Genomic DNA, 27,829 nt, shown 5'->3' with positions numbered 1-27,829 from the left:
TGACTAGGTTGTCAAGATGAAGAAAGTGCTAGAATTTCATTGAGTGAGCTAAAAAATGTAACTAAAGAATTCCTATAATGAAGAAGATAAAGGAAAGTGTAGCTAATAAAGTGAAGTATCTGCATCTCTCTTGCGTAATTACTTTCTTTTATGTCATAAATTTTTAAAAAATGTGGATATGGTATAATCACTATTTAAAATAGCCTGCTTATTAACTGGTTATACAATGTGACCTGGAGAAAAGGCAGAAAAGCAACTTTAAAAAAAAACTCACTAGAATGACTAACCGCTTTTTCTTTATTTATTATGAGAAAATTAGTTTTTATTTAAGTGTTTTAAAATAACCTATTTCCATTTCCAGAAATTAATCAATAGAAGCATGCATTGGAATTGTTTATTTACTTGCTTGTATCTGCAAGGCACTGGAATCTCATGAAAACAGGTGCACTGTCTTTGTCACTGATATGGCCCATCACCTAGCACATTGCCTTAAAAACATTCCTATAAATGAAATGAACTATTCCCTGAACCAAAGCTACATCATCTTCAACAAAAAATTTTTGCAAAATTACATCCCTCAGCTCCAAAAGCAGTAAAATAATATTATCAAACTTGCACTGTCAACATCATTTACTAAATTGACTACAGTTTGAAGGTATTAGGAGGTGTTATGGGATTAGGAACACAACAAAGGAAAAAGTTTTAGATTGGTAAAAACCTTCAGATAATAAATTATGACCAGGCTTATATATATTTTACAATGAAATATATTAATTCCGTAACAAAAAGGTTAAATATTTGTTATGATTAAAATAGATACCAATCTCTGTTAGAAACATTTAAGAAGTGCACAAACTCGCATCTGTCAGGAGTGACTGCCGTCCCACCCTGCCCAGGGAAGACCTCCAAAACTTTCATCTAGAGGCACACTAGATCTCATCAGGGGTAACTTAATTATTTTAGCTGTTAAGGTAAATCAAATCAATATCATCATGGGAGCATAGGGAGTAGGGAGAAGAGTTATATTTTGGAAGGCAGTCCATGGGAAATTAAGTCAAGCAGCCCAGAGTTTAATTTGGAAATGCAAGTATCTATCACTTAGGTTTTCAAATACTGTTCATGTTGACAATGAGGGACACGAGGGACAAAGCAACAACAACAACAAAGGAGGGGAGAACAGAGAGGGCACGGAAGGGGGATATTTTCATACATTATATTAATTTACATTTACATTATATTGCATATGAATAAGATGATTTTCTTCATCCAAATAATTTCAGTCATTTAAACCATTAAGATATTGGAAAGAAGCCTGTCTGGGCCATTTGATACAATCTTCCTGCATCTCTTTCAGGGAGGAAGGTGAGATGATGCAAAGAACTCAGCGTGATGCTTTCCTTGGTATGTTCAAAGAAGGGATCGGGTAGCAACGAGACATAAGCTTTTGGATCTATTTGACAAAGTCCCAATACCCAGTAGAATTTCTTGGGGTTGGGCTGCTGAAGGGCAAGAACCGGGAGGCTGGATTCTGGAGACCTGGTTTCTCGTGCCACTTTTGAGCTTGTGACATTGGGCACAATACTTATTTTCAGCTCTTCGGTTTCATTATTTGGGAAACGGCAGCAATAATGTGTCTGTTTTATAAGGCTGTTACGAAGATGAGACGGGCCTGTGTGTGAAAAGCCCTTTATAAACCGTAAAACGCTCTCCAGATGTTAGTTATTATCTCCTTTAAAGGATACAGAATGTTTCAATTGTGTAAGAGACTGCAAAAAGACTCCTTGACACTTTAGTCAGAACTTGACCCTAAGCTTAATCCCGCTGTAAAGCGAAAGGGTACTTGTGTCCCACACCAGCCGGGGGGAGGGTCACCCATGCTGCCGGTGCGGTCACTGCAGTATTCCATCCTGAGAGGCTGCTTGCCCTAGATCCTCCCACTGGTCCCGAGGGGAGGGCCGAGCAGTTCCTCTCCATCTGGGCGGCGCCAGCTAGAGGGCGTGGGCCGGGCGGGGCCGGGGAGCGCGGGGGGGGGCGTGACCTCCTGGGGGCGTGGCTTCGCTTCCTGGGCGTTCCTGGGCCGCCGGCGCACAGAGGTTGCCAGCCAGCGAGCGAGCGAGCGGGCGAGCGCGCAGCTTCTGCGCACTCGGCCGCCGCCTGCGCGCGTCGCTGGCACAGCTGCGTTCTCGCCTTCGCGGCTGGGAGCCGGGTCCAGCGCTAGCCGACGCTGAGCGCCCTGTGCTCCCCACACCTGCGCGCCTTCCCGACGGCAACAGGTCAGGGGCGGGCCGAGGCGGCGAGGGCGCACGACCCGAGACTGGAGGACTAAAGGTCTGGAAGGTAAGCGGAACCCTGCGCCCCTCGGGCTGGGGGTCATCCTGGCCAGAACGCCGCGGTCGCTGACTTATGGGAAGCCCAGGCTCTGCCGCCTCGCTGCCGGCTTCCCAGCACGCTGGCTCAAGTCGCTGGTGTTCCCGCTTTTCCAGTGGGAACCTTAGGGTAGAACGGGCGAAGGAGACGCAGAGCTCGCACCGTCCTTACAAATCCCGGCAGGTAGCGTCTAGAAAAACTGGGGAGGGGAACACAGGAAGGGACCCATCCTCCTCCCCAAAATCAAACGTTGGCCCGTGAGCCCCGCGTCTTGCCGATAGATGTTCGGATTTTGGAACCTGGTCCCGAGGTTGCGTAATAGAAGAGTCCCAGAAGTTTCTCAGGGGGGGTAAAAGCGGGGCTTTTCTCTCCTCTATTACGAGTTCCCATCCCTCCCGTCATAGTCACCCCTCCCCCCTACGTCTAGTAGAGACAGATTGGTGGTTCCAATCTCATCAAATTGTGATTGAGGTGGAAGCGTGCGTCGGTGGTCCGCACTCTAGAGAGGGAGGAGAAAAGTTGGAGGCACCTTCTGAGGCTTGCTCCTGGCACACAGGGAGACGGCGTCTGCAGAACATGGAACTGGTTAATTTCCCTTGACGGTAATTTTTTCTTGGTGTTTGATCCTCCGACTGCCGCACGCTAGCCCTCCGACTGTGCGAGCGCCGGGGTCGGCGAATTAGGAGAGGAATTGGAGGGTTATAGGAATCATACTTTCCTATAATGTGTTGGGAGTATCGTTAATGAAGCTGCGAGGGACCTTCAAGGGGCTTGATATTTTCCTCGTAGGTTAGTCTTATAGGAGTTTACACACACAGACCCCGTATTGTTGTGCAAATTGTCCCAGGAAGACCCTTGGCTTTGGAGGTGGAGGTGGAGGTGTGTCCGAATCTTTCGGGAGCTCATCTCTGTTGGGAGCTGAAGTGGGGGTGGGGAAGGCCTTACAGACGAAGTTTTGTTTTTTTAAGGGTGGGATGGGGTAATCTTAACCCTCTTGGTGCCTGTTGGAGGCGGGGATGGGGATGGGAGATGAGGGATGACATACCATCGAGAAACCAGACAGATATAAAACTTTAAAGGCGAAACTGTACATTAAGGCGAAGACCCAGTGTTCCCTGAGACGGTTGGAAGGTGAGAAGAGCTCAGTAATTGAGGCACAGAAACCTCAGGCAAGGGACCGGCCTGAGAATTTGGGGGATTTTGCTTGTGCAAGATTATTTCAGAGCAAGGTCATGCAGAGGTGGTAGAAGGAACGGGCGGTGGTGGGACACCCCTCCCGGACCAACGTGTTGTCAGACTCCGCGGGGGCATAGAAGTCACGAAAAAGAAAGACCTTTGGACTCGGGAGTCTAGTTCTGCTTAGAGGCTTAAGAATACCTAGGCATGCCCTGTTTCGATGTTTACTTCCTCTGTCTAATGTATTTCCTTAGCTTGCCTTTCATCTTTAGTGGCGAGGGTTCCTTGAGTGGATATTCTGGAAATAAATTCACAGGAGAGTTGAAAATTCTGGATGGTTTGCCTGCTTTCATTTAAAGGTGGTGTCTCTTGCCAGTGTCTGAAAGTATTTTATTTGAAGATAAATATGTAGAAGAGGAATGGAGAGAACTAAAGGATAACGACCCACGAGAATGAAAGGAAACTAGGAGAGAAAGTAGAATAGATAAAAAACTAATTTGAATTCAGCTAGTTTAGGAAAGGGAACCAAGGAAATGATTTGGGACAGATTTGGTCACTTTAAGACAAAGAGGTATTGAAGAGTGGGATACAAGGCTTTGGAAAAAAAATGAATTTAGATATTGGGGACTTCCTCCTCCCACCCCCCCTTCTTTTCTTTTTCTAAATAGAACTGACAGCGATGATGAGGCTAGGGATGTGGAACTTAAAGGTGTGTTACTGTGGACTCTTTGCTTCCCACTTGCAGGAAGAAAATGAACTGTTACATATCAGAGTTAATACGTCTTATTCATTCACTGTAGCAGTTGAATTTCTGTAGTGTCTTTGGCATTTGCTTAACTCTTCAATTTAATAAAGATACAATTTTGAAGACTCAAAATGTGTTAAGGCTCAAGTGTATTAATTTAGAATACAAAAATCATCAAGAGGCTGAGAATTTATGGCAAGAGTAAAGCCCAGGTGATTTTCAACATTGCTTGCTCCTACAAGATGCAGAATATGCATGCATTTTTTGCTACCAGAAGTCACTGTTTCATTGTGGGGTTATGAGATGGTAAGTAGGTAAGTAGTTAGACTATGTCAAAACTGGCTTTCTCTTCTGTTTCCTTTTGGTTTCACTGAATTTTGAAAGGACTTGGTGGAGCTAAAAGTAACTTTTTTATTGACTAAGATACTTGCTTAATTTGGTTTTGGATTACATTGGAAGAGTATTGTTCGATTAAGGTATATATATGTAAATATATGAGTTGCATCTTTATTAGGTACCTCTATAAATCACTGTAGCCATGTGATTGTTTAGTTGAAGTTATATTGCCTTGGGAGTTGAAAAGATGGGTAAAAAAAAACTTAGGAAAGGCAAACTTGTTTTCCATATTTAAAAAAATATTTATTTATTTATTTTTGGCTGCATTGGGTCTTCATTGCTGCATGCGGGCTTTCTCTAGTTGTGGCGAACAGGGGCTACTCTTTATTGGGGTGCACGGGCTTCTCATTGCGGTGGCTTCTCTTGTTGCAGAGCACAGTCTCTAGGCGCACAGACTTCAGTAGTCTCAGTAGTTGTGGCTCGTGGGCTCTAGAGCGCAGGCTCAGTAGTAGTGGTGCACGGGCTTGGTTGCTCTGCAGCATGTGGGATCTTCCCGGACCAGGGATTGAACCTTTGTCCCCTGCATTGGTAGGTGGATTCTTAACCACTGCACCACCAGGGAAGCCCCATATTTTTAAAGAAGCAAACGAAAGGAGTTTCACGTTCAACTCTGTAATTTGTGCTCTTTCATCAAACAAATTTGCATAATCCTTTATGAAGTTAGTTGACTGTAAAAATTCCAAATCTTGAGATAGACCGTGCTTCTTGTTAAAAGGTAGAACTAATTTATATATAAATATCTGAATTATTATAAGACATACACAGGGGACAGTACACTCTGCAGATGTCCCTTAAGGTATAGCAACATAGCTGGGATATTCTCCTTACTATTGCAGCTCTACACTGAAAGCTGTCCTTCAACTTGAATTCATTTGCTATCTTAGATTTGTCTGTTGAAGCTAAAAGCCCAAAGTTCCCCTATTTTAAGACTAGACCATTAACTAATTTTTCAGGAGATCGAGAAAGTATGTTGGAGAGAGTACAAATTAAGGAACTGCATTTACCATACATAAAGTTTTGTAAATAAATTATATTTTTTCATTAAATTATAAATTCAACAATGATTTCTGTTCTCAAATGATATTTGACAGTGATTTTGTAGCAGTCTCTTTTTATACACAATAGTAGCTTATTTAATATTTGCTGATTTAATATTAGATTTCATTAAAAGAGATTACATAAACCCTATAATCTATTTATTAAAATTCTACCACAGTGAAGAAGTAAATGTGGAATATTTAGTTCTTTGTAGGTGCACATCCTTTATTCCTGACTGTTTACAAGAGCACAAGAGATTGTCGTAGATGGGAAACCATGAGGCTCCTAAGGCCGTGAGGGTTGCTAATAGGAGTTTCTGTCTTATGCCTTAGGACAGAACTCCTTCAGTAGTGTTCTCCAGGGGACGAAAATCAGCTGATTTTCTTAAATTATCTGTCCCATTTAAAACATGACTAAGGATTTCTTGTTCAAGTGACTTTTTCCTATTGAAAGACTGAGATTATTGTGACAAGTGGAACCCAGAGGAATCAATTACATCATTAATATAATACCTCATGTTCATTCCCAATACCTCATAAGTATCGAGCATCTTCTAGTGCCAGACAGTACTCTAAGCTTTGGAGAAACTGATAACACCAGATCAAGACAGAGAAAGAGCCCATGCAGGTGGAGTTTACATCCACATAGCACAAAAGCTGTTTACCAACGGCTTTCACATGACATATCATTTAGGCCTAATTGCAACTCTGAAGTTGGAGTTCATTCTACATTTTAAAATCAGGAAATTGAGTTGAAGAGTTAAGTGACTTGACTCTGTGACTCAAAGCCTGCTGCCCTTTCTACTGTGGTACACTGTGTTGGCTGTGTTGATATGTGGTTTCCTGTTTTTCAAGAATTACAGCTTGACTCTCAAATATAAATAGTGTTTCTCCTTGGCTAAGTAATTCTTTCTAATCATTATGGGAATAAAAAAGCAGGTATTTTCATTTAGCATTATGGACATATATCTGTGACTCCAAAGGAGAATATGCAGACGTATTAAACAGACATGTGGTATTTATTTGCACCAAATAAAGATCCCTGCCTTCCTAAAAATTAAATGCAAGGGCTTAGGAGCCATCTCCCTTAGTGCTTCAAATCTATTATTCAAGTTATGAAAGGTCAGTTCCCATCCCTATGTAAATCAGGATATACTCATACCATTTTGTTCTATCTTATAGATACAGTGAATATATGCAGAATATATGCATATGGCAGTGTTTTTCAAACTTATAGTAAGCATCAGAATCTCCTGGAAGGCTTTTAAGACACAGATGTGTCTCTTCCTCCCCCACTCCCCAAGTTTCTGATTCAGTAGGTCTGGGGAAATGCCCAAGAATTTACACTTGTAACATGTTTGCAGGTGATATTGATGCTTCTAGTTCTGGAATTACACTTTGAGGACTACTGCAGTATAGCAGAGAATTTAAAAGCATGGTTTCTAAGCCAGACAGCTTGGGCTTGAATCTTGGATATGCCACCTACTAGCTGTCAGACCTTAGGCAAATTACTTAACTTCTTGTCAAGAACTGTTAAGGCTCTGAGATTTTACCCTGCTTTCAAGGTAACAAGCTAACCTGCCACAGTTTCATGGACTCTTGGGAATGGGTTTATTATTCATAATAATAGCTGTGGCCAGAGTATCACCATTTTCTTATACTGGTTCCCTAAGCCCCAGTTTCCAAAGAAGGGAGATGTGGAGAGAGTCAGACGTTACCTGCAAACACAGTGGATTATATTAAGGAGAGAAATCCTGATCTTAGGGAATCCTAATGGGCAGTAAGCATGACTGCCCTTTGTTCCAGAGGGAGACATTATCTTGATTATACTGGATAGTAGTAAACCTGCCACCCTTTGCTCTAGAAGGAGACGTTATATTTTTCAAAGCTGTTCTCTATACAAGTATCTTTAAAGATTGTATGGAACAAAAGCAGTTGGTGCCTCTGCTTGTACAATATGCAGAAATGACCCATGGAGAGTTGGCTCCCAATACTTTTCCATTCCCTTATACAATGGAGTTAACAATACTGTAGTATCTCCCTTACTGGGTAGTTGGGTAGATTAAAGGTAATAAGACTTGGCAAGTGCTTGAAGCAGAACATAATAAGTGCTGCATAAATATTTCCTATTATTACTCCTGAAGGAAAAACATTTTTTTTAATGGTAAGTATTGCCTTATAAGATGAAATAATTGCTTTACTGAGTATCCCTAACTTTGAGTTCATTCCAAGAAACTTCTTTAATGGGTCTAAGTTCTAAAATGGCGATGATGCATTGTATGATAATCTTACCATTCCATGGGGAATGAGGCTTAAATATTTACTACCAACATTCATGTGCTCTCCCATGTGTCTCCGCCTCCTTAAGTTATACAGAATCATGTGACTAATTCTGTCCAGTGGGCTGTCTATGGGAATAACATATATTCCTGGACTGAAGCATTTAAGTGGCTCTTATGAGACCCTCCACCTCTATTTTTTTACTATAGTAAACCCTGCAGCCACATTTTGAGATATTGGAGCTTCCAACTTGGCTTTTTTCCAGCTTAGGTTTCTCAGTGTGGAGAAAACTCCCTGCCTCCTTCTTACACCCCTCCCCTTCCCCCCCCCCGCAATATGCAATGGACATAAAGAATAATCAGGAAATAAGTTTTTGTGCTATCAAGCTACTGAAATTTGGGGGTTAATTTGCCACTATAGCATAACCTAGACTACCCTTACTATATTCCAGTATCTATAATACCTGCCTACTGTGAGAAAGTTGACAGTCAATTATTTTAAAATATAGGCTCTGAGTATATATATGTAAAGCTGGGCATAGAGCTTGCATTCTGTGGAGGAGATATAAACATTAACATATTTATTTACTTAGCATAAGTTAATTTCAGATAGTGGTAAGTACTATGAAAAGATAAGTGTGGCCAACACTGTTCTTTTCTTCCCCAGTGCTCATTCCCATTTTTTTGTTGCTAAGAGAAGCTTGATTGTGTGTGGGATTACATTGTGCCCAGCCTTAGGCAGTAGATCATGTTTGTTCTCAACCAGTGACAACAATTTGTATCCTGATTTACCTGCAGCTGGAGGAGGCCACGTGACCTAGTTCTGGTTTTTAGATAGGTTTGGGGAAGGATTCCTCTCCTGACAAAAGGGGAGAGATGTGGCTGACACAGCCACACCTTCCTCCTCTCATCTTCTACCTGCCTTGCATGTTGAAAAGCCGTCTGGTTATGGCAGCAACCTTTTTGTACCATGAAAGGACAAACATAAAGACAGCATGCTAAATGTGGCAGAGCCAGAATTCCTGATGGCCTCACTGAACAGCTAAAATTATACCAGTAGCCACCCTCCTCTAGACTTGCTATTAATTAAGCACTTGTTACTTGCAGCTAGGCACATTCTGAATCCGTATAGAGTATAATGGAATAGAGCATGGGTTGGCAGGAGGGCACAGCAGCGCTACATTAGCTACTGTATTCAGGGGAGACCTCTTTGAGAATTTATCATTTGAGCTGAGACCTGAATGATGGGAGGGAGCTGACAAGGTGTGGGATGTGTACTTGAGTCTGGGGGCAGCACCAGAGCCCCCTAGAACAAGGATTTGAAGTGGAGAAGAGATAGTTGGGGAAATCATGTTCCAGTATGAATTTCTAGGCATGTGGGCTTCATGTGGCACTGGAGAGCTAAAGGAATTGTAGGTGCTCAGGTCAGTTTGGGGCCCTGGGAGATTGTGGGGTACTTGGGGTAGAGTTCTGGAGAATTCAGATGAAAACAGTATATGACCCATGACTCACCCATGACACGTTGCCAATTACCAAGAGACTGTTATTCCTGGAGGGTATGTGTGGAAAAGGGGAAGGAGATCTGACCAGGGACTACTGATCAGTCCAGACATCCTCTGGTCTCTGGACAGTTATTTTCCTAATATTCTCCTTTGGAAACTGGGTCATGGTCATGGGGCTTTGAGACCTGCTTAGCGCTGTTTGTCCAGTTGAAAAGCTTCTCTAATGTATGGATTGTCCCTAGCATGTGCTTTGGTTGGCAGAAAGATAACCGGAACAACTACTACAACCATTTATTGAGTGCTCACCATGAGCTTGGCATTGTGCTAAAAACATTACACCCATTTTATTTAACCCTACAACAACCCCAGGAAGCCCCATATTACTGATGAGAAGGCTGAGACCTTGGGGGAGAACAGTGATTTTCTTGAGGTTATATACCTAGTAGGTTGCAAAGCAGGCCTTTAAACAAGCATGTCACAAAGACTGCTGAGAGTAGGTTCCCCAGAATGTGCTAAGTTTGGGAGCACTTAATGACCTAGAACAGAATATTTGAAAATATCCTGAATAATTTTTCTGTATTCCTCCTCTTTGTTTCCTTGTAATTATATATGTATATGGCGTAAATGTCTATAAAACTTAAAAAAAAAATTTTTTTTTACTTGAAATGTTTTACCTATTTTGGGGAGAAAAGTAGTTTGATGTACATGACATTTTTATTTCTGAATAAATTTGCATTGCAAGAGGCTGGAAGGCCTATGAAGGGTCACTTAAATAGATCTGGCAAGGTACAGTCCTACATGCAGCATAGTCTGTTTCACTTACATAAAAAGTGAGATAGACATTGCTGACTTAAATAAGAACTGCTATGTATTGAATGCCCATGATGTGTCAGTGTGCTGGGCATTTTAGCTAGATCTATAAAACACTCTTCTCAGTAACTCTGTAAAATAGGCTGTTTTCCATTTTACAGATGGGAGCACTGAGGCTGGTAGGGCTTAATTTGCCCAAAGTGATCACCTGTCTCACTTGAACTTATTCTCTTTTTGCTGTATAGCACTATGTTATGTTATGTTATTTATTTATTTGACTGCGCCGGGTTTTAGTGGCAGCACATGGGATCTTCACTGTGACATGCGGGATCTAGTTCACTGACCAGGGATTGAACCCAGGCCCCCTGCATTGGGAGTGTGGAGTCTTAACCACTGGACCACCAGGGAAGTCCCTACTCTGTTTTTAATGTAGAGCCAAGTTGGAATCTTAACTGCTTTTTTTTTAACGGGAGGATTTTAAACTGCCCCCCTCCCCCATTTTTTATTCTGCTTTGTCTTTATAATCTGGTGAGAATAATATAAAAATGTATGAAAACTTCAAGACCTTCTGATTTCAATATTTATGGGCCAGTACATCCCCCCCCCAACCCTTATATTTAGGGAAAAAAAAACGTTTACACAGGTAATAAAGGATTCATAGCATATAGAATAAAAGATGAAAGTGCCCCTTTCCAGAGAAGCCACTATTAACAGTTTGGTTCTGTGTGTGTGTTTGTGTGTGTGTGTGTGTGTGTGTTATGGGTGTGTGTTATGCATAAATATAAAAGGAAAGCATTTTCTTTTCAAACAAATTGGCTCACATTGTACATTTTGTTCAGCATCTTGTTTGGATAAACCTATTCTTTTTGATGTTTCATTGTGTCTCATGTGCCATAATTTATTTACCATTTCTGTGTTTATATGTATTAGGTTGTTACCACTTTTTTTTTTGCTATTATAAACAACATTTTATTGCACAAACCTTCTTGTACAAATGTGACTTTTTAAGAAAGATTTTCAAAGGAGACATTAACTGAAGCATATACTAATTGCCTTTCTTAGCAGTAGTTTAGGGTTATAACTTCCTGACTACAGTAGGCCTCCATTCTAACCTAACTAACCTTATATCTGAGTTGTGTGGCTACTCTGTACAGCTGTGCAAATCATACATACATCAGCATCTAAGCAGACTTCCATAGGCTGAATTTGGTCTTTCCTGTGAGTCGTAAGAGTCAATAATCTGGTGATATAGCCTCCTTACCCTTGCCTCTGTGGAACGGATTGAGCCACCATACAAGGTTATGAATTTGAATTGTACACACAAGTCCCTGGCTGTGCCCAGGGGCCAGATGCCTCAGAGAATATGTCTCTTGCACTTTGTACTTCACTCACCCACCCAAGAAACCAGTAGTGAGAGCCAGGGATTCAGCTGACTCCTTCAGTCTTGGACTTGTCAGTTCCTAGGCCCATTTTTAATTTTTTTAAAAAAATTAATTTTTTTTTTTTTGTGGTACACTGGCCTCTCACTGCTGTGGCCTCTCCCGTTGCGGAGCACAGGCTCCGGACGCGCAGGCGCAGCTCACGGGCCCAGCCGCTCTGCGGCATGTGGGATCTTCCCGGACCGGGGCACGAACCCGTGTCCCCTGCATCGGCAGGCGGACTCTCAACCACTGCGCCACCAGGGGAGCTCCCCTAGGACCATTTTTTAAAAAACAGGCTGGCTGGCTGGCTTGCTTGCTTTATTTATTTATCTATTTATTTATTTATAGCAGTTAAGTTCACAGCAAAATTGGGTGGAAGGTATAGAGATTTCCCGTAGACTTCCCTGTCCCCATCCCCACCCCTAGCTTCCCCCATAATCAACTGTCTCCTACTAGGGTGGTACATTTGTTACAATTGAGGAACATGAGCATTGACACATCATTATCAGCCAGAGTGCTAGACCATCTTTTAACTACAGCTCTGCCTGGTTTGCTCCTCACTTCCTTTAAGCCTTTGCTCAAATGTTTCCTTCTCTGACCACTCTATATAAAATTGTAACACCTTACCTCCTTTCCTCTCTGGTGCGCTACACTGTTCACTTTGTTTTTCTCCTTTTAAAGTCTAACATCTATATATTATGTTTCATCTTTGCTTACCTCCTGTAGTTTGTCAACTCAGCATGGCAAGTGCCTATTTCCTTCACTCTCTTATTCTTACAGTAGATACCCAGGAAATATTTGTTGGCTCAGTGAGTAAATGAACAAACAAGGGAACTCAGGACCATGCTGTCAGGTTGACATCCCTCAACAGCCCCTCTGCCCCCTCCCTTGCTGCCCTCCTTTCTCCACCAATCCGCCCTGGGATGGGTGCTGTTGGGCCGCAAGCAGGTGGACCCTCCTCACTGGGAGGGCTGTATTGGGGACTGCCATCATGGACTCTTGAGAAGGCTTTACAGTGTTAAGAAGATTAATGCCAAAGCAAATGCCTACTATTTTATTGATAATTTGCTGTGGGCCAGCCCTGCATGTTGAGAGAGAAAGAGAGAGAGGGGAGGTGGGGGAAGGGGGAGGGATAGGAGGGTAGAGAAAGACAGAGGAAGAAGGAGAAACAGAAGTATGTGTTTGAGGGACTTCCCCGGTGGTCCAGTGGTTAGGACTCTGCACTTTCATTGCTGAGGGTGCAGGTTCAGTCCCTGGTCAGGGAACTAGCATCCTGCAAGCTGCACAGTGTGCACACCCACCAACAAAAAAAAAGTGTGTGTTTGATGGGCTTCCCTCATGGCACAGTGGTTAATCCGCCTGCGAATGCAGGGGACACGGGTTTGAGCCCTGGTCCGGGAAGATCCCACATGCCGTGGAGCAACTAGCCCGTGAGCCACAACTACTGAGCCTGCGCTCTAGAGCCTGTGCGCCACAACTGCTGAAGCCCGAGCCCCTAGAGCCCATGCTCCCTGACAAGAGAAGCCACCGCAATGAGAAGCCTGTGGATCATAGTGAAGAGCAGCCCCCGCTTGCCACAACTAGAGAAAAGCCCGCCAGCAGCAACAAAGACCCAATGCAGCCAAAAATAAAATAAATTAATAATAATTTTAAAAATTATGTGTTTGAGAGAGGGAAAGTGAGAGAGTAAGGGGGGAGAGTGAGGGAGGTGATTGGGATTTGAGTTGGAGAATTTAGGAAACTTGCCTAGGGCCACTATAGCCAGTTGAAGGAGTGGCCTACTCCAAAGCATGTTTGACCCTGAAAATTTGAGCTCTACTAGTGTGAGTTAAATTAGAATATTTGTAGCATCTGTGTTACATTCTTTTGGGGGAGGAGATAGAGTGACAAGTGGTATCTACTAATATGAAACATTGTAGTCAGCAAGTCAGCAATTTTAATTTCATGGAGGGGGAGATAAAAGACCTTATCAAGAGGCAGAGTAGAGCTGAAGGACTCTATTCAGCGTTTCTTCAGCCTTAGGCAAAAAGCCTCTTAAAGTAGCAGACAAGCTAAAATTGTTACAAATTTAACATCATGTTTCCATTTGTATCAAATAGTTTGTTAAATTGGTACTAAGATAATTTGGTAACATACCCTCTGCCTTAAGGATGTTTGAAAAAATAGAAACTATTTAAAGCAAGTTAGGATAAGAGCAGTAAATTTACAAATACATACAAGAAAGGGAAAAGGAAACAGCTGTTGATAGTGTTAACCATAGAGAGAGAGGTTGTTTCTAGAGATACACAAGATAGTACCAAGGCCATCTGCCCAGGTTGGATAACAACTTTTTAAAACTAGTACTGTTTTGAGAGAATGCTCCAGAATTGCTTTGGGGGTTAAGTACCTTTTATGAGTGGAAGTAAAATCTCAAGATTGGCTCTTAAACTGGGCCCACTTTTTTATTTAGTGTTGAATTCTTATGTGAAGATCAACTATTAATTTTTTCTTGTCCATACTCTTTCACCATTTTCCCTTTTGACTCTAGTGAGGTTGTTGACACAACCTATTACCTTAGGCAACTTACTTAAAACTGAGTTTCAGTTTTCTTATATATAAAATGGGGTATTTGGTATATGGTGTATTAGTATGCAATACTAATTAGTATGCAATGTTACATTCCATGTAAACATTACAGTACACTTACACCTTGCAAGTGTATTGTAATGTTTACATGAAATGTCATTTTTAGAGGGCTTAACACAATGCTTGGCACAAAGTAGACACTGGGGAAATGTTATTTCCTTTCTTCCTTCTCATGATAAACTTGTGCACATTTTTTCCTGGCTGAAATTGCTTTGAGTAGCAGCCTTAAAATTAAAAGTACATTTGGCCAAAAGTGCATTTGGCCTTTGATATATGCTGGCTGGTTTATTCACGCAACTTGAGAGTTGGTGAAGAGCCATTCTCTTATTCGAATGGGAACTTTGAATTCTGTGTCCAATAAGATTTCTTACAGGTCAGGTGTACCTATGAGGTTACTTACGGGCTAATGTTCACAGGCTGCTGTGTCTCTTTCAGATGAATAGACTCGTCGCTTTCCACTGACTGGCAGCAATGGCATTTACCGAAAGAGTCAACAGCAGTGGCAACAGGTAACCATGAAATCCATGATGCAAGGATGTGATATTTAATTTTATAATCTATTGTTCAAAGAATAAGTTTGGTCCTTTTTATTTTTTGTGACTTATGACTCGCTGGTGCAGGAAAATGTGTGAAAATTTCTGTTTTCTCTACATAAAGTCAAACCTATTAGACTGGCTACATATTTTCTTTAAATCTAGTAGTAATCTCAACTCATTTCTTTAACATGTGGTTGTGATGTTAGATCAGCATCTTACTTCTCAGTTCAAGGTACTGGTCCAGATTACACTGATCTGGGAAAATGTACACCTATTCAGCTTGTACTGAAACAGATATCATGATGAAATCCGCCTTATGAGAGCCTTGAAAGAGGGAATTCTGTCAGTTACATTTTATGACTTTCACATCTCTCCCTACAACTCTGTATATATAGTTCTTGCATATAGTACATGTCCAGGGTTGGTTGAGGGGAGCATATTTATATTCTGAAGCAGTTATAAAGAATAACCCATTTGCTATCCAGAAGGAATTCTTAATATCACTGATCAGTTTTTATTTATACTATTAGATGCTCAGATATATATATATGAAGGTATGAGACATGTAGACTCAAACTTAATTAATATTTCTTGAGTAATAGATGATGGTGACTGTAATTCTGGAACATTCTGATGCTTTCTTACTTCCTCCTTTCTGGTTCATTTAGGAAATTCTTCCTGTACTCCAGGTGGTCCTGTTGGTCCTGTTGTTAAACTTGGTACACTCTCCTCCCCCACAGAGGAAACCATGTGACCCAGGCTGCAACAGTCCACATTCTGCTAGAGCCAGAGGGGAAGCTGTTATCATCCGTTTTTTTAGGCTTATTCATAATGTTTGGTTACACATAAGTTTTAAATTTTTATGTAGTTAAATGTCTTCTTTATGGATTCTGGTTTTGATTGTGCTTAGAAAGGTCTTTCCTACTCCAAGATTGAGAAAATAATGTCATGTGTTCTCTGCTGGCACTTGAAAGGTTTCATTTTTTGCATTTAATCAGAACTTGTAAGCTGGTGGCCTATGGGGCAGATCTGGTCAACAGATGGGTTTTCTTTGGCCTCTCACAGTGTTCTAAAAAAATATATCTACCAATGATTTTTACATAATGATCTAGACTTCCATTGTCTCTTAAAAAACTTAACAACATTGGGTTTGCATTGCAATATAGCAACATTCAGATGGAATTGAATAGCTACTTCCGCTTTTTGAGAAGTCATGAGTTTTCTAATTCAAAACTTCCTAAATGGTGTGCCATTAGTACTTTTCAGGTGTGCCAAGATGTTGCTCTCCCCAACCAGAACTCCAGAACTCCCACCTGATTTCCTCCTGCAGATATCTGCTTTGTCAGCTTGCCCCAGAGAGACTTGATGTTAAAAAAAAAAAAAACAGTTGGGGAAGCACGATGCTTTCTAGTTCACTACAATTCCCACACAGCTGGATTCACACACTGAGTTAGCTGCTTCACCTTCTTAACTTGCAACCCATTTTAGATCTTTGACTTTTTAGCATTTTGATCCATCTGTAATTAAAGTTAGTGTAAAGTGTGTGTTGTAAATTTCTATTTTAATAAGAAATGAAAAAAGTCTGGGGATGTTAGGGAGCCTTTTTTTTTTTAAGCAAAAGACTAGACAGTTGTTACAACATAATTTATTAAATCATCTATCTTTACTGATTTGAGTGCTGTGTCCAAATTCCATCAGATTGTTGAGTCTATTATTAGACTCTTTTGTTCCATTGATTGCCTCTTCTGGCAATGGTGCTATACTATTTCAGTGTATTTTTATAGGTCTTAATATTCAGGCAGATTCTTTGTCATTACTTTTCATTTTTAGAATTTTTATAGCTATTCACATCTGATTACATTTCCACGTGTACTCTGGAGTCATTAGTCATTTTCTAGAAAAATTGTTGGCATTTTGATTGGGGTCCCTTTGCATTAATCAATTAGATTTGAATTTGATAAAACATTAAAACTGGGTCTTTTTACAAAGGTATCTAAATATCAGATTAATGAAAATTTACGGAGTAAAGCAATTTTAAAATTCAGTTCTAAGATTTTTTGGAGGTATGATTTTTCAACTATTTCTGGTTATTGACACTGCATCCAGGGTAATTTCTGGTAGGAGAATCAATTATAGTTAACAACATCATCAGTGACAATTTAAAAAAGATATTTTGTAGTCTTATTATTTATATATGTTTTCTATTGTTGCTAAGTATTAAGTTAGGATAGGTAACTGCCCTTTGTAGTAACATTCTAGCAATTACAGAGCTGTTTTTATTATTTGTTACATTTACCTTTTCAGCTCCTTACCTCCCTGATGTGGTCCTTTTTAATTTTAACACCCAGTACAAGTGATAAGCTAGGGGAAATCCTAAATGGAGCTCTATTTTTTTTTTTAAATAAGTTTACTTATTTATTTATTTTTGGCTGTGTTGGGTCTTCGTTTCTGTGCGAGGGCTTTCTCTAGTTGTGGCTAGTGGGGGCCACTCTTCATCGCGATGCGTGGGCCTCTCACTGTCGCGGCCTCTCTTGTTGCAGAGCACAGGCTCCAGATGCGCAGGCTCCGTAATTGTGGCTCACGGGCCTAGTTGCTCCGCGGCATGTGGGATCTTCCCAGACCAGGGCTCGAACCTGTGTCCCCTGCATTGGCAGGCAGATTCTCAACCACTGCGACACCAGGGAAGCCCCTGGAGCTCTATTTTTAATATATACCAAATAGCTCACTTATTTAAATGTTTAGTCATGGCAGTTTAATCTTTTAGTAGTCAAAAAAAAAATCAAATTCATGTGGAACTGGTCCAGGACTAGAATATATTTTAAAGGAAACAGATGTGTATTGAGCAGGCAGCTCTAATTGCTCAAACTAAATAGAAGTCTGAGTGTGAATCCTTAGTTTGCTTAGGGCTATCAGAAGTCATAAGCATGGACAGAATATTAATGTCATGTGTAAAGACAATATTTGTTTTAGTTCTTGTAAATAATAGGCTTATTCCCTGGCTTCCAAATTTATCAGCATTAGACATTATTGAATCTGATTTACTTAAATTTCCCCTCACCTTCCTTCCCCTCCCCGTTTTGTTCTTTCTAAAAATTGTCATTGGAGTATAACAAACTGAAAAGGGCAGACATTATTAGTACAGTTCGGTGCATTTTCACAAAGTGAACACACTTGTGTAACCGATCAAGCAACAACAATACCAGCTCTCCAGAAGCCCCTCCTGTGTCCCCTTTCAGCTGCTGTCTCCCTCAAAGCCTGCCACTATTCTGACTTCTAACACCATGGATTTGTTTTGCCTGCTTTTGATTTTTATTTAAAAATAATCATGTAGTACATTCTTTTACGTTGTCTATTTAGTTCTGATGTTTATGTTATTTTCTTTTATTTTATAAACTTGAATATCTTTAACATTTATATGTCTTTATAATAAGGTATTTTAAATTAATGTACCATATTAATTATATTATGTAATCAATATTAAATTTAAAAATTTCCATTAACTTTTCATAGTCTCATACGATAGTATAATTATCCTTACTATTTTTCCACTTCTCTCTCCTCTACCCTCCAACTGTTAGCTCTGCTTTTTGTTTTAAATTGTCCAGATTGATAGTACATTTTATTTTATAAGCTTCTGTGCCCTTGCAAGCTTTGTCTTTGAATTGATAATAAAAGCTGAAAAACCAATAAGCATTATTTACATTATTTTGATTGGGAAGCAAAATAGTGTTTAGGGTTTCATTTCTCCTCTATGGGTTCAAAGTCAACCCAAGTACCACTTGAGAAATTTCATATTGATCAGGACAGATGAACTCTTTAGCTGAGTAAATTGTTCAAATTCATGCCACATTTTAAGTTCCTTCATCTTCGGATGGTATTTTTATTTTTCCTGGAGTTTGTAATTACTTTTCTTTTTCCTTCTTGAAAGAGAGAACGTGCCTTTTTATGATGTCACTACCATGTTCCCCTTCTTACCCTTCTGTATGCATTAGGAGATTTGCTGATATGCTTTTCAGTTTGGGTGAAGATCTGAAGGATTGCATTCTGTGAACCCTGAATCATAATGCTGTAGTCCTGGATGCTCTACTTCCCCAGGAGAGTCTGAAATAATGTTTAACTCTCCTAATTGAAGAGAGTCCTCAATTAGTGAGGAGGCTACAAGGTGTTAAGCTGATTAACACCTATTATATAGACAGATTTTCTTTGTGTAAGTAAATCAGGGGCCTGAGTTCCAGATGCTCAGGAGAGAGATTAATGGCTGTAGGCCACGTTTTCCTGGAACAGTGATTGGCCTGGGCATTGTAAATAATCCACACCTGGAATTGTGAAATTTCCTGTATTTCCCAAGCAAGTTGTTTTAGGCCTGATTTACAAGTGCAATGATGTTTCTTATGTAGAATGCATTGTTTCCCTTTATTTTAGAAAATGGTTCCTAAGTGTGAAGTATGTGTCATTGTCATATGTAGTTTTAAGATGAGTCATTCAGTTTGATGGCTTTAGAAGAGTTTGATTTCAGACTCATCCCAGACCTGAGGAAATCTTTTTCAGAATTAGTTATTTCCCAAATGGATAGTTAAATTTTGGGGTGGGGGGGGTAGGGGGGAAAGGCTCAACTGTAGAAGTATTGAGTAAGTTTACCAGTAAAATCCAATTGACCTGTTACTGCATGGGTGATATATTGGGCTTGAGTGTGGAACTCCAGGGCCACAACTTGTGTTTCGATCTCTGATACGTTGGTTACTTGGACAAATTGCTCAACTTTTAAAGCCTCATTAAAATGGGGATACAGAGAATAATGTATGTAAAGTGCTTATCACAGTTCCTGGTAAATCATAAGTCCTTGATACATTATTAATTCTATCGCTCTGGTGAGGGTGGTATAGTGCTGGGTTTCAGGAGAGTTGGTACCTTCCTTAATTCTACCTCAAAGGAGAAAGGCTTTGTTTAGAGGCAACTCCCTGGATGGAAGGGATTCCTTTGTGAGCTATTCCAGGAATAATATACATAGGAAGGAGAGTGATAGAGGAAATAGACCTTTAAGAAAAACAAAACACAAGAGTGTGTTTATTTGTGGGGCATGTGGATACACTTACAAGTTTTTCTCTGGTCTATTTTACATTTAATATTGGCTATGGGATTGTCTTAAATCATACACAGGGATTGTAGAGGTCATCAAGCACCTATGTTTTCATTCTTTTGGGTAGCTACTTAGGGGTGGAATTGCTTTCTTGTAAGGTTGATTAACGTTTAGGTCATCTTAAGATTGTGCTAAGTTCATGGGCTTCCCTGGTGGCGCAGTGGTTAAGAATCCGCCTGCCAATGCAGGGGACATGGGTTCGAGCCCTGGTCTGGGAAGATCCCACATGCCGCAGAGCAACTAAGCCTGTGCGCCACAACTACTGAGCCTGCGCTCTGGAGCCCGTGAGCCACAACTCCTGAAGCCCGGGCGCCTGGAGCCCATGCTCTGCAACAAGAGAGGCCACCGCAATGAGAAGCCTGCGCACCACAATGAAGAATAGCCCCCACTCACCACAGCTAGAGAAAGCCCGCTCACGGTAACAAAGACCCAATGCAGCCAAAAATAAATAAATAAAATTAATTTAAAAAAAAAAAGATTATTCTAAATTCATAAGTCAGTGTGCCCAAGGTCGGTTTCAAGTTCATTTGTGTACGTTTTTTCTCTTTGTCTTTAGCCCTGAATTCTACTAATGCTGTGAGTTGGAGGAGAATGAATTAATATTTTTTCAGTGCCTTCAATAGAATGGCTACTAGTCCAAGCAGTTGGCATTATATCATTTTAGGTGACACTTTGGTCCATGGTGGTGGATAAGATGGACATTGTGTTGAATTGTTTAGGATTATACCGTCTTTACAGGAATACTGATTTTATACTATCCTGATTTGGGGAAGAATCTTTTTTCTTTTTGGAGGGCTTCGGTTATAACAATCCTTTTCTTCTGAAGCTGTAGCAGTCAGCCTCCTCTGGAATCTGTGGAACAGGTTTAGAAAGAAGAGCATTTCAGTTCCAGTTTCCTCTTTTTCAGAAGCCTGGAGGACATTATTTCAGAATCTGAATCTTGTTTTCTGTACCTCATGATAACCCTGTAATGTGGTCAGATTAGATAGTAATCTGCCTCATTGAACTGCAGAAAGAAAAAGCCTGGAGAAATTAATAGTTGAATGTGTGAATCAGACTAAAGGGAATGCTGGGGCAACTAGTTTGTTTTGGAGAGAAATTGTTAAATTACTAAATAACATTTAACATGTAAGGCACTGTGCAATTTCATTTCTGCCTTTGACCAGCAAGTTCTGATTGTTTCATCAGATGATGCCTTCTTCTTAACCTGTTATGCAGAATGCCCCCATTTTTGTTGCTTTAAAATGATTTTTAAATGGTAGACGTTGGATTATATGTGTTTACATAGGTAAGATGTTAATAGATATTAAGTGAACAGATCTTATTAAAGCTACTGAAAGCATGAGGTGGTCCAAGACTTCTTGTGAAGGGGAAGACAGTCTAAAGGGAGAGAGAGAGGGAGGTTGGGAAGCAGGAAAGGCAGGAGTGGAGGGTGGGACACAAGGGAAAGACAGACAGAAAGAAAGAAATCTTGTGCATTGTAGCAGCAATAAAGAATTAACATTGGCCCTGACTGGGCATGTAAACCGAATTTAGTATAGACTTTATCATACTTCTTGCCCACTCTCTTTTTTCTTCGCTTTAGAAGAAAAAATTTTATCACAGAAATATTCAGACATTAGTAGAAGTAGAGAGAATTCCCCAGATTTAACATTTCTCAATATTTTGCCACACTTAAAAAAAAAAAAAAATCTATCCTTTTTCTTTTGTTCTTTGCTGAAGTGCTTTAAAGCAAATCCCAGACATCTGTTTTTTCACTCCGGCATACTTTATGTGCATCTCCTTAAAAAAAGAGACATTTTCCTACATAATTGCATACCAATCTCATACCTAATAATATTAACATTTTAGAGTCATCTATTAATTAACCCACCTCCAAACTATCCAGATTGTTTTAAAATGTCTATTCAAGTTGTTTACATCCTAATTCAGCCAAATCAAAGTGCGTATACTGTGTTAGGTTTTATCAATTAAGTCTTAACCTAGAGCATTTGCCTTGCTTATTTGGCAGGGATGGGGGGCGGGCGGGGATTGACTGGTTGAGGAAGCTAAGTTTGAATGTCTGTCCTACTTTGTGGATTTGTCTGACTGCTCCTCTTAATGTGTTTTTGTTCTTATATACCAGTGGTTCTCAACCTGGAATACTTTTACCTCCTGGAGGTGGGGGGTGGGTACATTTGACAATGTCTTGAGAGACTTTTAGTTGTCATAATCTCATGGGTAGAGGCCAGGGATGCTGCTAAACATCCTACAGTGCTCAGGATGGCCCCCACCACAAACACTTTTCTGGCTCCAAATGTCACTAGTGCTGAGCTTGAGAATCATGTGGTTCTATCCCAGGTATTTCCTGTAGAATGGATGTTAGCTCTAAAGCTCAGTTACATTTGAGATAAGTCTTTTTGCTAAGAATAGTTAATAGTCCAAGAGTGCCGGTATCGTTCTGTGATTTGATCTGGGTGCTGCTTACAGGGGTATGTCACTGTTTGAAAATGCATGTGTGAGTGCATGTTATATTCTAATTTTTAAAGTTTACTTGAAAAGGATCTTCCTAGTTCTGCTGTGAACCTTCCTCTTTTTGACTACCACCTCAGATTCTTGGATGAGTCAAGAAATCTTTAAATCCTCTTTCCTTTTAAACTTCCTTAATTCTCAATTCCTTTTAATGTAAGAGACGGGTAAAGATGGGGAAATGGGTGCCTTGTGACCTAATTATTGGGATGGTTATGGGTCTGTTAATGGCCAAGCCAGGGTGCTGGTGTCGTCCTTGCTCTGGAGAGTTGCCCTAAGGGAGGGAACACGGGAACAGTAAGTAATGTTAGGCCCCAAGAAAGCTTGAAGGAGAGAGAAGGAAAGTCCTCCCAGATGGGATGGCTTCAAGAGAGAAGGTTGCCTTTCTCGAGCACTGAGAAAGGGGCATTTGGGGCAGAAAGAACCAGTGGAGGCTGGGAATGCAGTAGGGGTGTGCTGGGAACCCTTTCTGCAAAGTTGTCTTAAAGCCAGCTTCTTCCCCCATCTCTGATAAATCACTGGAAGGAAAGGCAATGAATTTTTTCTGACAGTCAGTTCTTACTGGGGGCCCAAGCTTCGTTTGCAAGTGAAAGGACTGCTGTTGGAGTAGTTGACATCACAATGGGCCCTGACTCTTTTCACATCAAAGTGTAAAAGAATCTCCAGGGGTGATAAATGGGGGCTGTTGGACTCATTACTTGTAAGCAGAGCTGAGGGATGACCTCTACATTTTTTTTAATTAAAAGAAAACAGGGTTTCCTAGTGGAGAGCGTGGGGCTGCTCTTCATTTGAATTTTGACTGCTCCCACTGGAGAAGATCTTTGTTAAGGTTACGGGGAGGCAGTCTCTGTTACCTCGGGTTTGCCCTGACTCGCAAATCCTGGAGAAATGGCTCTGCCTGGGGTGGCCCTGCAGATACTGCTGCTAGGTTGAGAATTGAAGTACCCTGGCTTCAGCTACATTTTTGTTGCAAGAGGGGGGAACAGGGCAGAATTTTTAAGTCCTGTTTCTCTGGGGAGACTGAGGGCTTAGACCCTTCCTCTGTTCCTTTTCCCACCCAGCATCAAGAGAAAAACTCCCTTACTCCCATGCAATGCAGAAAGAGGTCAGTTTTTAAGGAAATTCTTAGAACTTTGCACAGAAGTCCAAAGGTTATTGCTTTCAGGCTTACATTTAAAGTTAGTATTCCTTTTATTTATGTAGTAGAAGGCTTTGCATTGGATCAAAACCCTTAACCAAAATTATAGTATTTGAACATTTTATGATCAATGTTTATGTTGAAAGCAACACTATTAAAATACTATTATTAGCACTAATAACCTGGCAATTTATGGAACCAAGACTTGGAAACTGCTCTTTAAATGCAACCCTGCAGCTGAAGGTCCACCTTCAATTAAACTCCCTTCCTTGTGTCCCCAACTCCCCATCAAGCTTATCTCTCTTTTGCTGTTTTTTCACTTGGCTCCTTTGTTGCAGTCAGTCCAAGGCTTAGCCAGATTTTAAACAGCTGGGGGGTCAGAGACTGCCCCTTGTAACCCTAGTGAAACCAGTAAGGCGCTGGGCATCCAAAAATTCTAATGTGTTTACTGACTTCCCAAGTGTTTGGTAATCACCTTCTGAGTGTATCTTCCAAACAAGTTATAAGATTTGAGAAAGGAGCAGAGGTCACAGCTGGAGAGGAGCACGTCCCTGGATGGAGGGTAGAGAGGAGCTGTCCTCCAGCCAACGCGTTTTCAGCTAGAGATAAGAGAGTGTTCAAGGCCTCCATTCCCCAAGATACTGGAATGGTGCGAATGTGGGGACACTCCTGGCTGACATGGCTTTTATGACTTCAGATGCCAGCAGCAGCTAATATTTAATGAACACGGTGACCAGATTTTGTGCTATCAAATACTAATAAGTATTTGATAGGTGTGATTTCATTTCAGTCTCACAGCTGTCTATGAGGCTATATTTTACAGATGGAAAAGGGGAAGAAAAGTTTAACTGATTCATCAGTGGCAGATACTCAAGCTACCTTCCTTCTGTCACTGGGCCCCAAGTCCGTTCCACATTATCTTGGGAGAAGCCGATGGCAGGGAAATACTTTCTGAGCTCTGGTTTGAAACTGAAGCTTGGACCAGAAATCCTCTTGGTTGACTTTCTTTCTGACGTTGTAAAGGAGTAGTAGATAAAACACTGATCCTGGGAGATGGCTTCATTGTGGCACCAGTAGTTAGAGAAATGTGCATCTTTTAAAAAAAATTTTCACATGAATTAGTATTTTATCTTTGAATTTTATTTTATTTATTTTTTTCTACAGTAGGTTCTTATTAGTCATCCATTTTATACACATCAGTGTATACATGTCAATCCCAATCTCCCAATTCATCACACCCCCACCCCCACCCCCCGCTGCTTTCCCCCCTTGGTGTCCATACGTTTGTTCTCTACATCTGTGTCTCTATTTCTGCCCTGCAAGCCGGTTCATCGGTACCATTTTTCTAGATTCCACATATATGCGTTAATATACGATATTTGTTTTTCTCTTTCTGACTTACTTCACTCTCTATGACAGTCTCTAGATTCATCCACGTCTCTACAAATGACCCAATTTCGTTCCTTTTTATGGCTGAGTAATATTCAATTGTATATATGTACCACATCTTCTTTATCCATTTGTCTGTCGATGGGCATTTAGATTGCTTCCATGACCTGGCTGTTGTAAATAGTGCTGCAATGAACATTAGGGTACATGTGTCCTTTTGAATTATGGTTTTCTCTGGGTATATGCCCAGTAGTGGGATTGCTGGGTCATATGGTAATTCTATTTTTAGTTTTTTAAGGACCCTCTATACTGTTCTCCATAGTGGATGTATCAATTTACATTCCCACCAACAGTGCAAGAGGGTTCCCTTTTCTCCACACCCTCTCCAGTATTTGTTGTTTGTAGATTTTCTGATGATGCCCATTCTAACTGGTGTGAGGTGACACCTCATTGTAGTTTTGATTTGCATTTCTGTAATAATTAGTGATGTTGAGCAGCTTTTCATGTGCTTCTTGTCCATCTGTATGTCTTCTTTGGAGAAATGTCTATTTAGGTCTTCTGCCAGTTTTTGGATTGGGTTGTTTGTTTTTTGAATATTGAGCTGCATGAGCTGTTTGTATATTTAGGATATTAGTTCCTTGTCTGTTGATTCGTTTGCAAATATTTTCTCCTATTCTGAGGGTTGTCGTTTCGTCTTGTTTGTAGTTTCCTTTGCTGTGCAAAAGCTTTGAAGTTTCATTAGGTCCCATTTGTTTATTTTTATTTCCATTACTCTAGGAGGTGGATCAAAAAGATCTTGCTGTGATTTATGTCAGAGAGCGTTCTTCCTATGTTTTCCTCTAAGAGTTTTACAGTGGCCAGTCTTACATTTAGGTCTCGAATCCATTTTGAGTTTATTTTTGTGTTTGGTGTTAGGGAGTGTTCTAATTTCATTCTTTTACATGTAGCTGTCCAGTTTTCCCAGCACCACTTATTGAAGAGACTGTCTTTTCTCCATTGTATATCCTTGACTCCTTTGTCATAGACTAGTTGACCATAGGTGCATGGGTTTATCTCTGGGCTTTCTATCTTGTTCCATTGATCTATATTTCTGTTTTTGTGCCAGTACCATATTGTCTTGATTACTGTAGCTTTGTAGTATCATCTGAAGTCAGGGCGTCTGATTCCTCCAGCTCCGCTTTTTTCCTTCAAGACTGCTTTCGCTATTGGCGTCTTTTGTGTCTCCATACAAATTTTAAGATGTTTTGTTCTAGTTCTGTAAAAAATGCCATTGGTAATTTGATAGGGATTGCATTGAATCTGTAGATTGATTTGGGTATAATAGTCATTTTCACAGTATTGATTCTTCCAATCCAAGAACATGGCATATCTCTCCATCTGTTGGTATCATCTTTAATTTCTTTCAACAGTGTCTTACAGTTTTCTGCATACAGGTCTTTTGTTTCCCTAGGTAGGTTTATTCCTAGGTATTTTATTCTTTTTGTTGCAGTGGTAAATGGGAGTGTTTCATTAATTTCTCTTTCAGATGTTTCATCATTAGTGTATAGGAATGCAAGAGATTTCTGTGCATTAATTTTGTTTCCTGCACCTTTACCAAATTCACTGATTAGCTCTAGTAGTTTTCTGATGGCATCTTTAGGATTCTCTGTGTATAGTATCATGTCATCTGCAAACAGTGACAGTTTTACTTCTTCTTTTCCAATTTGTATTCCTTTTATTTCTTTTTCTTCTCTGATTGCCATGGCTAGGACTTCCAAAACTATGTTGAATAATAGTGGTGAGGGTGGCCATCCTTGTCTTGTTCCTGATCTTAGAGGAAATGCTTTCAATTTCTCACCATTGAGCATGATGTTTGCTGTGGGTTTGTTGTATATGGCCTTTATTATGTCGAGGTAGGTTCCCTCTATGCCCACTTTCTGGAGAGTTTTCATCATAAATAGGTCTTGAATTTTGTCAAAAGCTTTTTCTGCATCCATTGAGATGATCATATAGTTTTTATTCTTCAGTTTGTTAATATGGTGTATCAAATTGATTGATTAGCATAGATTGAAGAATCCTTGCATCCCTGGGATAAATCCCACTTGATCATGGTGTATGATCCTTTTAATGTGCTGTTGGATTCTGTTTGCTTGTATTTTGTTGAGGATTCTTGCATCTATATTCATCTGTGATATTGGTCTGTAATTTTCTTTTCTTGTAGTATCTTTGTCTGCTTTTGGTATCAGGGTGATGGTGGCCTCATAGAATGAGTTTGGGAGTGTTCCTTCCTCTACAATATTTTGGAAGAGTTTGAGAAAGGTGGGTGTTAGATCTTCTCTAAATGTTTGATAGAATTCACTTGTGAAGCCATCTGGTCCTGGACCTCTGTTTGTTGGAAGATTTTAAATTACAGTTTCAATTTCATTACTTGTGATTGGTCTGTTCATATTTTCTATTTCTTCCCGGTTCAGTCTTGGAAGGTTATACCTTTCTAAGAATTTGTCCATTTCTTCCAGGTTGTCCATTTTATTGGCATAGAGTTGCTTATAGTAGTCTCTTAGGATACTTTGTATTTCTGCAGTGTCTGTTGCAACTTCTCCTTTTTCTTTTCTAATTTTATTGATTTGATGAGTCTGGCTAATGGTTTATCAGTTTTGTTTATCTTGTCAGAGAACCAGCTTTTAGTTTTATTGATCTTTGTTATTGTTTTCTTTGTTTCTATTTCATTTATTTCTGCTCTGATCTGTATGATTTCCTTCCTTCTACTAACCTTGGGTTTTGTTT

General features: G+C 40.3%; 1 protein-coding gene across 6 annotated transcripts in view; it reads left to right on the top strand.

Annotated features, from left to right (window-relative positions):
- Window positions 1-2,094: 2,094 nt before the first annotated feature.
- AFF1 (ALF transcription elongation factor 1) overlaps window positions 2,095-27,829 on the top strand; it is a 207,255-nt gene continuing 181,520 nt past the window's right edge. For all 6 annotated transcript variants that reach the window (XM_012538307.3, XM_033413353.2, XM_033413358.2 and 3 more), the window contains exons 1-2: window positions 2,095-2,337; window positions 14,794-14,867. In XM_012538307.3, the coding sequence (XP_012393761.1) occupies window positions 14,830-14,867 (38 nt within the window). In that variant the 5' untranslated portion in view covers window positions 2,095-2,337; window positions 14,794-14,829. The remainder of the gene's footprint in view (window positions 2,338-14,793; window positions 14,868-27,829) is intronic.

The sequence above is a fragment of the Orcinus orca genome, chromosome 4 (genome assembly GCF_937001465.1).
Source record: "Orcinus orca chromosome 4, mOrcOrc1.1, whole genome shotgun sequence".
NCBI classification, from domain to species: domain Eukaryota; kingdom Metazoa; phylum Chordata; class Mammalia; order Artiodactyla; family Delphinidae; genus Orcinus; species Orcinus orca.
This window is presented reverse-complemented; position numbering and strand designations above follow the sequence as displayed.